The 14,524-nt window shown below is 50.9% G+C and overlaps 5 protein-coding genes across 5 annotated transcripts; 2 read left to right on the forward strand and 3 right to left on the reverse strand.

Moving 5' to 3' along the window:
* Positions 1 to 455: 455 nt before the first annotated feature.
* V8C40DRAFT_284388 (Alpha/Beta hydrolase protein) lies at positions 456 to 2,632 on the forward strand (the record flags this gene model as incomplete). The annotated part of the gene is made up of 4 exons (XM_083222145.1): positions 456 to 807; positions 895 to 1,284; positions 1,374 to 2,256; positions 2,343 to 2,632. Exons 1-4 carry the CDS (start codon positions 712 to 714, stop codon positions 2,630 to 2,632), a joined length of 1,659 nt encoding a protein of 552 aa, XP_083077058.1. The 5' UTR covers positions 456 to 711.
* A 266-nt stretch (positions 2,633 to 2,898) lies between these two features.
* V8C40DRAFT_284390 (NAD(P)-binding protein) lies at positions 2,899 to 4,017 on the reverse strand (the record flags this gene model as incomplete). Its single annotated transcript, XM_083222146.1, has 1 exon — positions 2,899 to 4,017. The coding sequence occupies one exon, from the start codon at positions 4,015 to 4,017 to the stop codon at positions 2,899 to 2,901; it is 1,119 nt and encodes a 372-aa protein (XP_083077059.1).
* Positions 4,018 to 5,057: 1,040 nt separating this feature from the next.
* V8C40DRAFT_143102 (zinc finger HIT domain-containing protein) lies at positions 5,058 to 6,584 on the reverse strand. Its single transcript, XM_083211219.1, has one exon. It carries the CDS (start codon positions 6,527 to 6,529, stop codon positions 5,252 to 5,254), a length of 1,278 nt encoding a protein of 425 aa, XP_083077060.1. The 5' UTR covers positions 6,530 to 6,584; the 3' UTR covers positions 5,058 to 5,251.
* Positions 6,585 to 7,595: 1,011 nt separating this feature from the next.
* V8C40DRAFT_272998 (AEX-3 domain-containing protein) lies at positions 7,596 to 10,366 on the reverse strand (the record flags this gene model as incomplete). Its single annotated transcript, XM_083220422.1, has 2 exons — positions 7,596 to 9,902; positions 9,971 to 10,366. The coding sequence occupies 2 exons, from the start codon at positions 10,364 to 10,366 to the stop codon at positions 7,596 to 7,598; spliced, it is 2,703 nt and encodes a 900-aa protein (XP_083077061.1).
* Positions 10,367 to 12,250: 1,884 nt separating this feature from the next.
* Positions 12,251 to 13,002, forward strand: V8C40DRAFT_143133 (uncharacterized protein). Its single transcript, XM_083211221.1, has 2 exons — positions 12,251 to 12,637; positions 12,691 to 13,002. The coding sequence occupies exons 1-2, from the start codon at positions 12,399 to 12,401 to the stop codon at positions 12,845 to 12,847; spliced, it is 396 nt and encodes a 131-aa protein (XP_083077062.1). The 5' UTR covers positions 12,251 to 12,398; the 3' UTR covers positions 12,848 to 13,002.
* The last annotated feature ends 1,522 nt before the right edge of the window (positions 13,003 to 14,524 follow it).

A 14,524-nucleotide genomic window follows, 5' to 3' on the forward strand; every position in this document is an offset into this window, starting at 1 on the left:
GAATGAAGTCCACTTCGTCGGCATTGATCCCGACTGGCTGTTAAGTGGCACCAGGACAGATTCGAAGATACAGTTCCTAAATCGAAGACACAGTTCCTAAAAGCATTTAGCGCTTACTGTCACATCACCACCATCTCGGCAGTCGTTGTCTGTGCGGCGAGGCATTGCAGGGCGTAGGGCTCATCTTACAGCTACAGCGCAAGCTCGCCATTGCGTCGGCCCAGTCTGTTGGAATTCCGTCCTAAGTTTACCTCTAATTGGATTTAGAACCATACTCACTCAGCCCTGCTCTCGACTCCACAAGTTCGGCCGCCTCATCCAACCGAAAACTCCGCTGAATCGGGGCCTTCCAGAAGAGTTCCCCCGGCTGCTAGCGGAATTCGAGATATACATTTCCCCTTTGGGATATTTGAATAGCTTCATAGCCATCACGGGCCGTGTAGCACGCATGGTGACGAATCTATCAGTCGGAATGGGGGCAGCCGACTCTTGTCCGCGAAATCATCCGATGCAGGTTCATTAGACCTTAGTTGATGTAAGAAGCATGTATATAAGGGATAGAACATCGCCGTGGACGCCTCAAAAAGATTCTATCACATCGACAACATATTAGTTCAGGCAAATAGCGCCGTTTCTTTTCTTCCATTCTCATCAATTGTATAGAGACCGGTTTATTCTCGTTATCTGTTACACTTCTACCCATCCAGCATCATGCGCGCTGTCTCCTCCGTGCTGGCGTTGAGCTTGCTCCTTGAGCAAACCATCGCCAGTCCCTGCAGTGCCCTTCCCATCATCGATCTCGGCTATGTAAGCTCCCCTTCAACCTAATAAACTGCAAGCTCTTCCTCATCTCTCATAATGCCTTACTAATAAGACTTTCATCTCTTTCCGTAGGTTCGTCAGCAAGCTACGTCGTATAATGCCACGACTGACGTCTATACCTTCTCCAACATCCGGTACGGCCAGGATACCACGGGCGAGCTGCGCTTCCGCGCGCCACGCGAGCCGTTAACGGATCGCGAGACTGTCCAAGACGGCTCGGGGTTCCGCGAGTGCCCGCAAGGCTTCCCCAACTGGCTTGTTGTAGGCGAGGGGACCATTGGTGTATTTGGATCGGGGAAGGTGCCGTTCAACATCTCCGCCTGGGAGAATGCCTTCAATGAAACGGTCCCCCCTATCAACTTTAATACTCAGACCTCGGAAGATTGCCTTTTTCTAGACGTCTACGTTCCAGGTAAAGTATTCAAGGAGAAAACGTCTGCCAAGGCACCTGTTTTAGTCTATGTGAGTGGCTGTAGTATTCTGGTCCTTTCTTCTGTTGAGGCGTTACTTTGGACGGAAACGTGCTGACATGTGTCTCTCGTACGCAACAGATTCATGGTGGCGGCCTTGTTCTGGGCTCCAAGCAGGGCACCTCTGGCAAGTCAGTCCCCAGTGGTCTCCTTGCCGCGTCTCAGCAAGAAGATGGCATCGGTATGATCGTTGTGACCTTAAACTACCGCCTCGGCGCCTTTGGGTTCCTGGCGGGCCCTGAAGTCGAGAAGGACGGCGTCCTCAATGTTGGACTTCTGGACCAGCGCCTTGCTCTAGAATGGGTTCAGAAACACATTGGCCAGTTTGGTGGAAACGCTGGGCACGTCACTGCAATTGGCGAATCCGGCGGCGCCGCGTCTATCCTGCTACACATGGCGGCCAACGGAGGCAAGGCCGGCAGCACCCCATTCCACCAGGCCATCCTCCAATCTTCCGCTATTGCGCCCATCTTGGCCGAGCCCCCGTCGGCTTACCCCGACTTCATGGCCAGCATCAATGCCACAAGCCTTGACGAGGCTCGCAAGGTGAACCAGTCAGTCCTTATTAGCGCCAATGCCCAGCAAGTCGCCAACGCGGATTTCAACACCTTTGTTTATAATGTCGTGCCCGATGGCTCTTATGTTCGTAACCCTCTCTCCGCCTACACCAAATTTGACCCATGTGTCAAGGTTTTGGTTGCCCACAATTCTTTTGAAGGAGGCATATTCTTCGACCCTTCTGTTAAGACGGAGGCACAGTTCGGCGAATGGCTCTCTAACTCCATTGCTGGCTTACCCTCGTCAACGAAAGAGTATCTCACGAATACACTATATCCGCCCATTTTTGACGGCTCTAGGGGATACACTGACTATGACACTCGACAAATGGCGCTCTGGGGCGAGGGCTTTGTTGACTGCAACTTTCTGTTGGCAGGCAGCTTGAATAATAGCCACACCTACGCTTGTAAGTAGTGATCAACCCAGGAAGATTCACTCCCATGAATCATTATCCTCTGAACTTGAAAGGCTAACAATTCCGCGCCTTAACAGATGAATTCTCTGTCGCCCCAGGTGCCCACACGCAAGATCTTGGCTACACCTTTAATGACCCCACGACGCCTCCTGCCTCGACATCGGCGCAGCAGACGCTCCAAGAAGCTATTGTTGGCTTCACCATGAATGGTATCCCGACGTATAGTGTGAATGGGAAGAAACTTCCTTTCCCCTTCTTTGGAAAGGATGGTGCTCTCGTAAACATCTCGGCATCGGCACCCACACTCTCCTCATCTCAAGTCAATGAGACGAGGTGCCACTGGTGGCAGACTCAGCGGTTTGTCTGAAGGAGAACGCAATCACATGTTCTTTAAGCTATTGATAGGACCATGGAAGGAGTTGTATGTCCTCGTACACCATTTCATGTACATGGCTACCGTATTTGAGCAGTCTAAATAGACCATCAGGGATGCTGTACGGCAGAAAGGAGGTATGCTTTGGGTAATATGGATTATAGAAGATGGCGCTTCGGGGGTTCCCAAGTTGGCTATACTGCCCCCATTTTATTTTAATTAAGATTTCAGACTAGTGAAATCCCGTTCCTATTTTATATTCACAAAGATTCTTTCTCCACCGTGCTATCTGTCGCCATTATGGTTTTCATTACGACCTCCAAGCGACTCATTGGGGGTTGAGGCATGGATTCCGCCTGAATGACGGCTTCCATATTTTCCACAACCGTCTCCTCCAAATCCCGAAACCCACGTCTCCCCAGCCTTTTCAGTAGTTGAATTCCAAGAGAATTATCGACCTCACCCAGATCAACCGCAGACTCGTCGACTGTAGCGAATGTCCTGTTTGGGTAACGCCTTTGGAGAATGTCGATTATATCCCTCCACGAGAAGCTTGCTGAGAAGGCTAAAATGCGCTCAGACTTGACCTCTTCTATGGTGAGCGCCGCCAGATGAAGCAGAGCCGTGTCTTTGACGTTGACAAACCACTGTGACGGGAAGAACTGCGCACCCAAGCTATTTCCATGTGCCAAACCATCGATAGCGGCGGAGCTGCTCTGAAGACCAAGATGCTCGACCAACTCAACACCGCCAAGGTTGAGATTGGGCACAACACAGTTGAAGACGAAAGGTGGCTTGTGATCGTGAACCCACTCAAAGGCTTTCTTGTCGGACATTGTTTTGGCAGCTTGATACATTATAGCTCCTCGCTGCAGCGGATTAGATTGCACCGCGTCCTGATCCGGATCTGGATCCGAACTGCCCAGTACCATCTCCACGGCGTGATCGTTGTAGGTGTCTTTATTGATTTTGTAGGGCTGTCCTGGGGTTGCTGAGACACACGCTCCTTGAGATGAGGTCAGCACGACCCGCTTGACGCAGTTCTCTTTGGCAGCAGCTTCAAGCAGTCCAATGGTCCCTTGGACTGTCTGTGTCACGATTGACTTGTTAGCAGCCATTGACGTGTCGGCCGCAGCATGCACGATGCCTTGAACACCTCTGATGGCGTCTTCAAATGCGCCGGCGATGTTGACATCTGGTATCTCTACTAAGTGAAATTTCGGTCCAAAATGGGAAATCATCCAGTGATTATCTGAGACAGAACGGACACTGCCTCGAACAGAGTATCCATAATCAAGCAAGACCCTTACAACAGCACTGCCAATGTAACCATTGGCACCGCTCACAAGGATCAAGCCGCCTGGCTGCACAGTAGACATTGTAATTTGCTAGATGGTTGGGAGGAAGAGTTTGCAGATTTGTCGTATGAATCGCATGTATTCACAGTCATGTTAGCTGGCTTAAATTGTGAAGATATTTCGTGCTTTTAAATTTCCCCAAAACAATATTTCTTTCACCAATTTTATCATAATGACAGGTCTCTATGGCAAGAGCTAACTGCGGACTTGCAGAGGTATGCGGAGATCCGCGGAATTTGTGATAGCCTAACTTAAAGAAAGATCCTAGTATCTGAGTATAATGACCAAGCAATTGACAGATATATGAATCTTTATTCTGACTATCTGATGCTGACCCTCTAGCACTATAGCCGAGCTCATACACATCTCATTCCCGTTAAGTATCAAGTCCCATGAGTAAGATTGAATATCTCAGCGCAGACAAGGCTGAAGATCGCCTGGGACGTATGTACTCCGACAGTCAGTCGCGTTATTGGAGATATTACGATAGTACTAGGTCATTAACATTAAGACCGGCTCCTGGATAGTCTTATAACTCCTTTATCTGTGCTGTTTCTTTATGCTGTCTGTGTCTTCTTACGCAAATCAAATAGGGCATCACAATACCCTGGTTAGAGCAGTTTACTACCCTTTGATTATATACTTATGAGTCTTATTCCCGCGCAACTATGAAATCCTCCTGAACTCTCCGAGGACTAAATTTAAATAGAACATCTGGGCAACCTAACTGGATAGGACTTTGAAGTGGACGGCTTGAATGAATATTATGTGGAAACTGCACTACGGTGTCCTATGTGTGGCCCCAATGCAGCTTGAGATTCGTTAGATCCTTTGAACTTGAAGCCTTTTGACTTGCGGCGATAACTAATAGCCCAGTATGGGCGGAGCTGCCGTGGAGTAGTAGTCCAAAACAGATATACATTACTCTGTAGGGATAACTATTCCAGCGGTTGTGCGGACTTACAAGGGCTTATAATGGGTCAGCTACATAGAATATAATTGCCGACAAATAGGAAACTCCGCAGAAGCCGGGTGGTCCGAAAGATAGTTAAAACGGATTTGCAGCGATAGGTCTGATGAGGATAACCATCAGAGAGAATGATTGAATCTGGAATTCGCTATTACATTGTACATTTATCCTGAACGTAAAACCAATCGCTAGACCAGCCGAAAGAAAAGGGCAGCAGCCTTGCTAACCGACCAAATCATTATGCCAAGACGCCCTCAAACGTTCCCATCCATTCCTTGTCTCTCCTTAGTCACTGTCCGATCCTGAGCTGCTAGTAGAATCATCATCACTAGTATCATCGTCATCGCCCTCGCTCAAACTTTGCTCGGCAATCACATCCCCAGCCTCTCCATCCTGGGCATCTTCATCCGGCCCTCCGAGTTCGCCCTCTTCGACATCTTCCCTGTCGCCTGGTCTTCTCCGTTTCGCAGGTCTGTTCTTATCTCTCCCTTGCTGTGGACCACCTTTGCGTTTATTTCTTTGCTGGTCTTCATGACCCGAGACAGCATCTTTTGGACCTATCACGAAGCCAGCCGGTAAAGCTTCTCCCTCGCGCAAGACATATATCGCCGGAAATTCGAAAACTTTGGTATTAGAAAGAACGTCTCGAAGACATTCTTCAGATGGAATGGGCGTAAGGGTGACCAGTTGGTTCGATCGTTTCTGGGCGCTCTCAAGGAAGAATTGAAACTGCCGTCGCTGCGACTCATCGTGTTCTCGTGGCCACGCGTCAATCGAGGCCGTTCGAATCGAAATCCAGCTCCCCGTCTGAGGGTCCTGAAGAGAATCATTCGCCAACTGCCAATGAGAAGTAGAGGGATTCTGCGCGACTCCTCTGTAGGATCTCTTTTGCACCTTGCCTTCTATCTTCGCTTGGGATTCCAACAACGAATTGTATCCCACGTATAGCGGCACATCGTCCGAAAGCTTTGAAAGAACTCTTGACTTGTTCGTTTTGTTCGTATCGTTAAGGTCCTTCTCGAAGGTGAACCACTCGACTTGCCAATTGATCCGACCAGATTTTCTGCTTATCGTCGTGTTGTTCTCCTTCTGCCTCGTCATGCCCTGGGGTGCCGACACAACGACTGTGTTCAACTTCTTAAGCTTGCTCGCCAGAAGCTTATCCGCCAGCCTCTCTTTGGATTGCTTCAAGACCCTCGTGATCAAAACCTTTCTCTTCCTCCCATCTCTACCCACTTTCCATCTCACTTCCTCCACCGTCAGCGGCCGTAATTCGTCTTTTTGTATTATGCCTTTGTCTTCCACCAAGACCCGTTCCGCGCGTTCGGACGCCATCTCGATGCTATGCAGAAAATTGTAGTCGTGGTCAATGCCAGCAGCCGTCGCCAGCTTCGATTTGGTGACATAGGCAGTTTGGTCGCGTTCGCCGCTGCATTGCGACCAAGCCTTATGCGTCGTGATGCATTTTAATGAACAGGTAGCGATGTTGCAGCGAGGGCATTTGTATTTCGGAGGGCAGATGTGGCAAATGCCGCAGAGAGACGTGAGGACGGCGTCGGCCATTGTGTGAAGTCTAAAGAAAGAGATGTTGAGTGGTCGCGAACTTCCTGAAATTTCCAGGGACTGAATGATGCACAGCTCTTATCGGATTTTTTTCTCTTATCTTAGTGACACATGTGGGCCTAGAGTCGCTCTCTGCTCCACTCAAGCCGCCTCGAGTTTGTTACTGCATGTCTTCAACTTCGTTTGGATCACAGTGTCAAGTTTTGGCCAGCAAACATGTTACTGAGAGCTAAGGATCACTTCATATTAAGACTTGATAAATACATTTCACAAACAAAGAAAAAACTTTTAAACATGCAATTACAAAACATCTACAGATCCTCCAAGCAGTCTAGCACAGGAAACAACTTAAGCCACCTTTTCACAAATGATTTTTTATAAGGAAAACACAGGAGGTCAATGAGCGAGAGACTCAATTGTAAAATCTTGAACTATCAAGTGTCATAAGATCCCCCAAATAGGGGACAGAGAAAGAATAATGTTAGTCATGAATAAGAAGAGATCCTAAGCCTCGATGGCGCCACGCAAGTCATCAGTCAGCCTGCCATCACAAGCTGTTCCCTTCATCTAGAATATAGTAAAAGATAAGGATAATGGTAGAACAGGGAACGCAAATGAACAGAAAAGAAAAGAACGCCGTGATCCAAAACAAGGTTGTTTTTATCCAAAGCCGCCACAAAACAAGAAGCTAAGCATATCTGCCCAATGAGGCTGGAAACGCTCAAGATACAAGGATATATAGGTTGGATCGCCGTATCGAAGGAATCAGGACAAAGAAAATGTAGAGATGCCAGGGAAGCATCGGCAATAATACAAAGGTCGTAACTAGGCTGGCGGGGCATCGCTGATCTGCTCAGCTTCAGGGCTGTCCTCTGCCTCGGAGACAGCCTGTTCAGTCTCAGGCTTAACCTCTTCAGCAGAGACACCTTGCTCAACTTCAGTTTTGCTGTCGTCATCAGAAGCAACCTCCTCAGCATTGGGTGTGCTCTCGTCATCAGAGGCAACCTCCTCAGCTTTGGGCTTGCCCTCTGCATCAGGGATACCCTGTTCAGCCTCAGTCTCACCTTCATCGGAGACTGCCGAAAGCGCTGATTCTTGCTCCAGATGATCGGTGGAGAAGAGACTGCGACTGCTTCTTCGAGACGAGGCCGTGGTCGCTGGAGACTCCGACCTGATCACTTCGGCCGTCATCGAAGTCCTCTTCATCGTCCTCGACAATCTTGGTTGGTATCTCGTCTCGAATAGAGTACTGTTGACTGGCGCGCTCTGGCGTTGTGGCGGTTGACGCAAACGATAGTGCAGTGCTACTGCGGTTGGGGATGAGATCCGGCGTTGGTGGTATAGAGCTAGGCCTCCCGGCAGTTGGTTGTAAGCGAGAACTCCCCTCGCCAGCGTCCGAGGTGGCGGTGGAGCGGGCGTCCTCACCATCATCACTGTGAGCAGTCGATAGGCTGCTCATACGGCGGCTAGCACGTGTGCTGGCTCGAGATTCGGCATCCTGGGCAAGCTGCAGGCCGTCAACGGCAGCTTGGCACTGGTCCGCAATGTTGCGAACGATATGGGCGATGGCGTCGGTCTTATCCTTCAGGTGGCGATCGGCCATGTCAGCGAAGCTGGAGGTGGAGAGTCGGTTGCTGCTGCGAGAAGGTCGCAGAGAATGGGTCTCAGCGCCACCCTCAACTTCATCCGACTCATAGCCATCCTCAACCTCGCGGATGAGCTCCTCAGGCTTGGTGAGGGACTGGATGAGGTGCTCCATGTGGTGGCTCTGACCACCAATCAAGCTACGCAGGTGCAGAACGACGCGACGAGCCTCGTCACGCTGGCGCACGATGGTGGCATTGGTGTGGTGGAGCTGAGCAAGCTCCTTCTTGTTCCTCTTGCGCTCACGCTCGAGTTCCTCTGCAATCTCCTGCTGGAGAACGAGGGCCTCGAGGGCGTCATCACGCTGCTTCTCAGTGCCAGAGAGACGGGTGGTAAGGCGGCCGTTGTCATCCTTCTGCTGTTCAATGAGGGCAGCAAGGCGACGGTTCTCCCGCTTGTGGCCCTCAATCTTGACTTTGAGGTCCTGGGTCTCCTTGGTGAGCTGCTCAGCGAAGGCCTGGAACTTGAGGAACTGCTGCTTCCAGCTTTCCAGCTCCTCCACGAGGTAGTTGTTACGCTTGGTAACTTTACCAAGCTCAGTGTCCATGCGGCCCTTCAAGTTGATGAAATCCTGCCAGGCCTCAAGAGCGTCTCGAGAGTACTGGTTCCTCTCGCGGACAAGCTCGTTGAGGTGCCTCATTGACACCTTGGTCATCAGAGGCTTCTTGACGGAGCCGCCAAAGACAGCCTTGATGCCTGTGTTGCGGCCCATCTTCTCGCACACGTGATCCATGACAGCCATGATGGCATCCTGGTTCCACCACTCGGGGTCTTGAATAGACTCAACCTCGCCACGCATGACAATGATCTGACCAGCAGGCACAAGCTTGCCACCGCCATAGGCAGAGCGAAGGTGCTGGGGAACGCCAGAGGGCGTAACGTCGCCATTGAGGGCTTGGGTCAATCGGGAGACAAACTTGTTGCGCTGACCAGGAGTCAGAGCGGTGGGAGGGCTGGATGTGAGAACGAAGTTGCGATCCAAGTCGATGACCAAGGCATCAGTGGGAGCCGTGAAGAGGGATCGGCACTCGGCCGTAACACCCAAGATGTAAGGGCCAGGCTCTTGGACGAGCTCCTTGGCATGGCGGGCGTGCACCACGGGAACATACAAACCGCTCCACTCAAACACTCGGACGCAGTATCTCACAGTCTCTGAGGCAATTGTGAGCATGGCCGGGTAGTGGCTGACAAAGATGATGCGACGGGTGGGAGAGATGGCAGCTTCAATGACGCCAACAATGTTAGGGATGGACAAGCAGTTGAAAAGGGGCCACATGGCAAAGTTCTGGAATCCGGTAGGGGACGAGGGGAATTGGTAGCACAGAGCATAATCCTTCATGTCGATGCGGACAAGGTCATTCAGTCTCGGAGCCGGGAAGCTCAGGATACGAGAAACCTCTTCAGCATGGAACAGGTTAGTAGCCTTGTTCCAGTGAATCCACATGCCACGCAGGTAGTCGCCCAGGAGATTGTACAGAGGGTAGCGAGACAAGAAAGACAGACAATAAGGAATCCAGTATGTCTCCTCGGCGTTGTCATAGTAGTCGTTTTCGGTCCTCTTCCTCAAGTCACGGATGGTCTCGGCCCTCTTCTCGTCGGCCCGCGACCAGACGCGCAGGCAGATGCCATAGAGCGTGTGAGAAGAGTCCTGTTGGAGGACGAAAGAGTGGTGAGTGCAGTGGGGCTGGTTCCGGCCAGTACAAATTTCGACATCGTGAGGGAAGCAAGCCTGTTGAAATCAAAGTCAGCGGCGCACACAAAAACACATCATTCACCAAGTGATAATATCAAACGTACCCTCATAGAGGCGTGCAGAGCCCGCGCAATCTCGTTGTCCTGCTCAAGACGGGGGCTGCTGCCTAGGATCTCAGGAAGCCAGAACTGTCCAACAGCACCCTTCATGTGGGTGATTTTGCCCTGGGCGGGAGTGGGAGCCTTGACCCATTGAGAGGGCTCTCGGCCGACACCGCAGACCATGTAGGCATGAGTGAGCGTCTTGGGGGTTCGCTGCTGGGGCTTCTGGGTCAAGGTGGAGGGAATTGGCTGGGTGATGCGGGAATGGAGCGATGAGGTACGGCTTGGTATCAACATCGAAGAGTCGACGCCGGCCTGGTCGCGGGTGCTGGGCCGGCCATCACGGTCGCCAGTTCGGGGGCGCGTAAACGAAGGATGGGTGTTGAGAGAAGGAGGCATGGTGGCGGCTTCGATGTCGTTCTCAGAATCGAGCTCCCATAAACACTCTTGCTCTCAGTCGAAGGCGAAGAGAAGCTGTTGAGCTGGCGGATCTCAGCGGGCCATCCGAAGTGTTCCTGGATCTCACGGAGATATGATGAAGGGAGTGACTGTTCAACAGGCGCTTGATGCCTGGAGAAGAAAGTGTGAAGAAGAAAAAAAGGATGCTATCGGACGACCTCAAGTGGTCCGTACGAAGAAAAAAAGAATCCCGTACAGAACGAGAGGAAAACGGCAGAAGAAAGAGAAGAGTCAGGATCAGGCGACGCGAGACGAGGCGAGACACGGGAAATAGAAAAGGGGACTGGACCTCTTGTCTTGGACGAACGGGGGGGACATTCACGCTGCAGCTAGCACGCCGTAGTGGTGGCAGTTAGCGGAGCAGGTACCTGCAGGCTGCTGCAACTGGAGCTGCTCAGCGCCCTCAGGGGCACGGCTGCACCAGCAGGGGGGGGGGGTTCCCGGGGGGCCTTCTCCACCTGCTGTGATTTTTCCCTCTCGACTCGGTATTAGCCAAAAAGACTTCCCCAATGGGCATGGATATTGGATAATTGCACAGACGAGACAAGATATGATGGGCATTATGGTGCTACGAACTAGCACGGAGGACGGAGCACAGCCCAAGAGTAGTCGGCAATAGCGTGCGGCGCGCAATATTAGTTGGCCGAGCTGGAGTGGCACAGAAGACGCAGGAGTAGGTAAGTCATGCAGCGAACAAGTACAGCATCGGCCTCGCATGTCGATTCGGTCCAGCAGCCATCCATGTCTTGATTGATTCTTGCGCTCCTGAGACGCCCTGGGTGCAAGGAGCATCTCCTGCTGCGTGCAATATCCAGTCCTGTGGCATCCAGGCACCGAGTGCGGCTACCAGTGCTGTCCGCACGAGGGCGACAGGGGTGACTGCATGGATCAGGGATCCTGGCCCGAAATGCAAATTGAGCTGCCCAAGGGCCAATCACGGCGCCCGGAAGCCAGCATCTAGACTCCAGCGAGAGAAATTCGTTTCTACTGGTGCTAGAAGGGAAAGGGGATCGCGGCTTGGCCACGGCGTAGCGGCCGACATGGTGAATGAATCAATCTCAAGAGCTGGACTGGTGTGCTAAAGCTCTGCGGAGGTAGACTACGAAGGATCAGCATCGTAAGCAGCTTGGAGGCCAATTGAAACTCACCAGAGGATACTGAAGAAAAAAAGAAAGGTCTTATTCGGTTGCCTCCTTGCCTCGTCAAGCCAGCTGCGCCGCGGAAAACAAGACATGGAGGAAGAGGAGAATGAATGCAAGGGAGAAGAAGAGCCAGCTGATTGCGCATCTCGGTGTCCTCCGTCACAGGTACTGTACTTCCGTACTCCGTGCGGACTACGGGTTGCCCGGTTGCTAAGAGCTACCAAGTACACATATATGACCAGCCCTGTGACAATCAAAGCTCTCAACTCATCAATCATTTCACCTTCTAGAGCCACTGGGCCATACGAGTACGGGGTGCGGAGCTCCAGCAGTACTGCCAATTCCACGGGGAACCTGTCACTCGTTCGTACAGGAAATAAAGGCAGATTGCTTCATCGTCATCGTTACCAATCGGCGCAGCCCTTCATCTCGTCGACCCCAGCCGCCTGCATTTCGTCACCAGTTCGACAGCAGGGCTGCCCCTGGGCCCTGCCCTCTGCCGTCTTGTTCTTAACTGATGCTTCTGTGCTCTGAAACTCCTTGAAGACTAAGAGTATGGAGTGCATAACCGACATTCACAGGGCACATTTCGGCACGTTGCGCGCATGTGTGCTCCCTATAGGTGCTTCGTCCTGGTGCCTCTGAGCACTAACATGCTCGCCTGCATGATTGCATGCACCTAATACAGACAGACACACGGGATGGGATGAGCATGGATCAATAGTATGCATTTCCCCCCGTGTGCCTGCATACAGATATGGCGCCATGCATATCGCACCCATCACTGATACCGTGACTTGTGGGGGAGCGGCAAGATTGCCAGAAGAAGAATGCCAGCGACGCTTCCATTCCGTATCCGGGTCCGTGGCTCTCGAAATGGGTGCGAGCAAGCTTCCAGTTCATTTATATACTTTATTAGCACAATCACGGAGGTTCTAGTGTTCATTTACGAGTATTCGTTGTCCTTCGGTACTTGTTCGTGGCCAATCCTGATTCTCTCGGCCATCCTCGTCTGTCATCAAGCATATCCCTTGCTCAGCTTGTCTATGTGCCGTCCATTCAACCACATGTAACTAATGTCGCGTCGCACCTTTGACAGCCACAATTGATCACGGCCAATAGTCTTGTCCTCGCCAGCCGTGGCACAATCATCCTGCAGAGCCGATGTACCTGTAAGGTCTCGGGTAGCAATCTTCGGATGCATGGCCCACGTCCGCGCCAAACAGACTTGGTACGAGGTAGTATTGCTCCAGCTGCCAACTTCAAAATACCACCTTGACGCAAATACCAGGCGCTCTCTTGGTATTTTTGTTCCGAAGACTGGCGCCGTCACCTCGTACGATATCACCAATGGTCCTGAGCGCCGAGCTCAGCAGGCGGTCTGCTCCCTGGGCCTGGACGCATCACCACGATATCCGCGGCGAACTAGCAGTATTCTAGATTATACTGCGCAGGTCTGTGCTTGGGACTGCGGCAGTTTCTAGCGCGCCGTTTGCTCCTCATGTTACTGTGCTGAACCGAATGGCAGCATCAGAAAGTATCAATTTACAGGCGCATGCTGTCAACTGTCAAAAAGTGACAGGTGACATATGGATATGCAGGGCGAGCCGAGAGGCGGAACCACAGGGTCACCTGCTACATGCTGCATTGAACCTGAATCACTCTCCAGAAATAAAAATAAAGACACAACATCCTGGGCTGTAGACAATATGCAGGTTCCGCATTCCAGTTGTGTTTCGCATGGCGAAGGCGGCTACTGCAAGTGTATGCAAGAAATGCCTCCAACAATGCAAGGGACGGCGCCGGTTTTGCTTTTGATCTCCCAAAGTAACGGGCAACAAAAGCAAAGAAGGGAACAAAAAGGAAAAGCAAAAATCAAGCCGTTTGAAAAAGACTAGGACCAACCAACAAACAGATACTAGTATGTATCAACTCAGCTGAAGTTGAAGGAACGCCAATGCTGGCCTGTGCTGCCGATCAAGTGCTAGACCGGGTCGTGAAACCACCGCGTTTGCTGTCCCTTGTAAGTCGATGCATCTAATGTCCCTGTATGGCTGCTTAATCAAAAATAAGGATGGCTGTTAGGCCAATAGGTATTGCTGTCATTTTACAGTACATTTGATTGACTCGATAGGACAAGCGAGTAATCGCTCGATTCGTAGATTCGGCGTTGTACGAGCAGAGACCACCCCTGAGCTGTCCCGCCATGCATCGACAGGTCGATCCGGGTGTTCTTCTCAGCTTCGAGAAAGCACGTCGGTATCGACAAATGGAACAAATGATTAGTGGTTCCAATACCAACTCGTTTTGAATTTTATATACTTTTGGCTCTACTTGTAACTGTGTTCGTACGATTAGTATTTGAAGTCGCTCCAGACACTTACCCTAAAACACTGATAATATGTGCCAATTTTTAAAGACGATAGGTTACAAGATGTGGCAAAAAGAAACCCAATATTGATAGATATGGCTGCGAATTCAGGTTACCTCTATAATAATACAGAAGATGTGGTATTACAAAGGGGTCTAGCTAAGATATCCCTAGTAATGTTGGATATGTAGTGTGTTGATGCGGGAGCGGCGTGGTACAGCCTCGAGTGAGGTTAAAAATGCTGTGAAATACTAATGCATGTTATAATGCATAGATTGGCTCACTTGGCACACACTCCTAATGCATGATTTGTCGGCGGTTTATGAGAATGGTTTCCGGAAAGAGTAAAGCACATGCATCTACATACATGCCCTGCCTCCCCACTGTACTATTAGGTAGGTACGGAGTACGTGATATGTTGGATCTTCGTTCATATGTTAGATGGAGCGTATAATGCCGCGAAGCGCTGGTAGTTCCGACCGGTGCGTTGAAGAATAGAACAAAGATGTACACAATGTTTTTTTTTGGAATCTACTTACATACTTATACCGAACTTGAACGAAAAATTCTGTGACGTGCTCTGCT

The sequence above is a fragment of the Trichoderma camerunense genome, assembly GCF_050948025.1.
Source record: "Trichoderma camerunense strain CBS 138272 chromosome Unknown V8C40scaffold_3, whole genome shotgun sequence".
NCBI lineage: Eukaryota > Fungi > Ascomycota > Sordariomycetes > Hypocreales > Hypocreaceae > Trichoderma > Trichoderma camerunense.

Bases quoted from the DNA above. Each gene is read 5' to 3' on its own strand.
- V8C40DRAFT_143102 (XM_083211219.1), bottom strand. From the start codon at position 6,529: ATGGCCGACGCCGTCCTCACGTCTCTCTGCGGCATTTGCCACATCTGC.
- V8C40DRAFT_143133 (XM_083211221.1), top strand. From the start codon at position 12,399: ATGCCAGCGACGCTTCCATTCCGTATCCGGGTCCGTGGCTCTCGAAAT. The intron at 12,638-12,690 runs GTAACTAATGTC...CACGGCCAATAG, and splicing joins TGCCGTCCATTCAACCACAT to TCTTGTCCTCGCCAGCCGTG.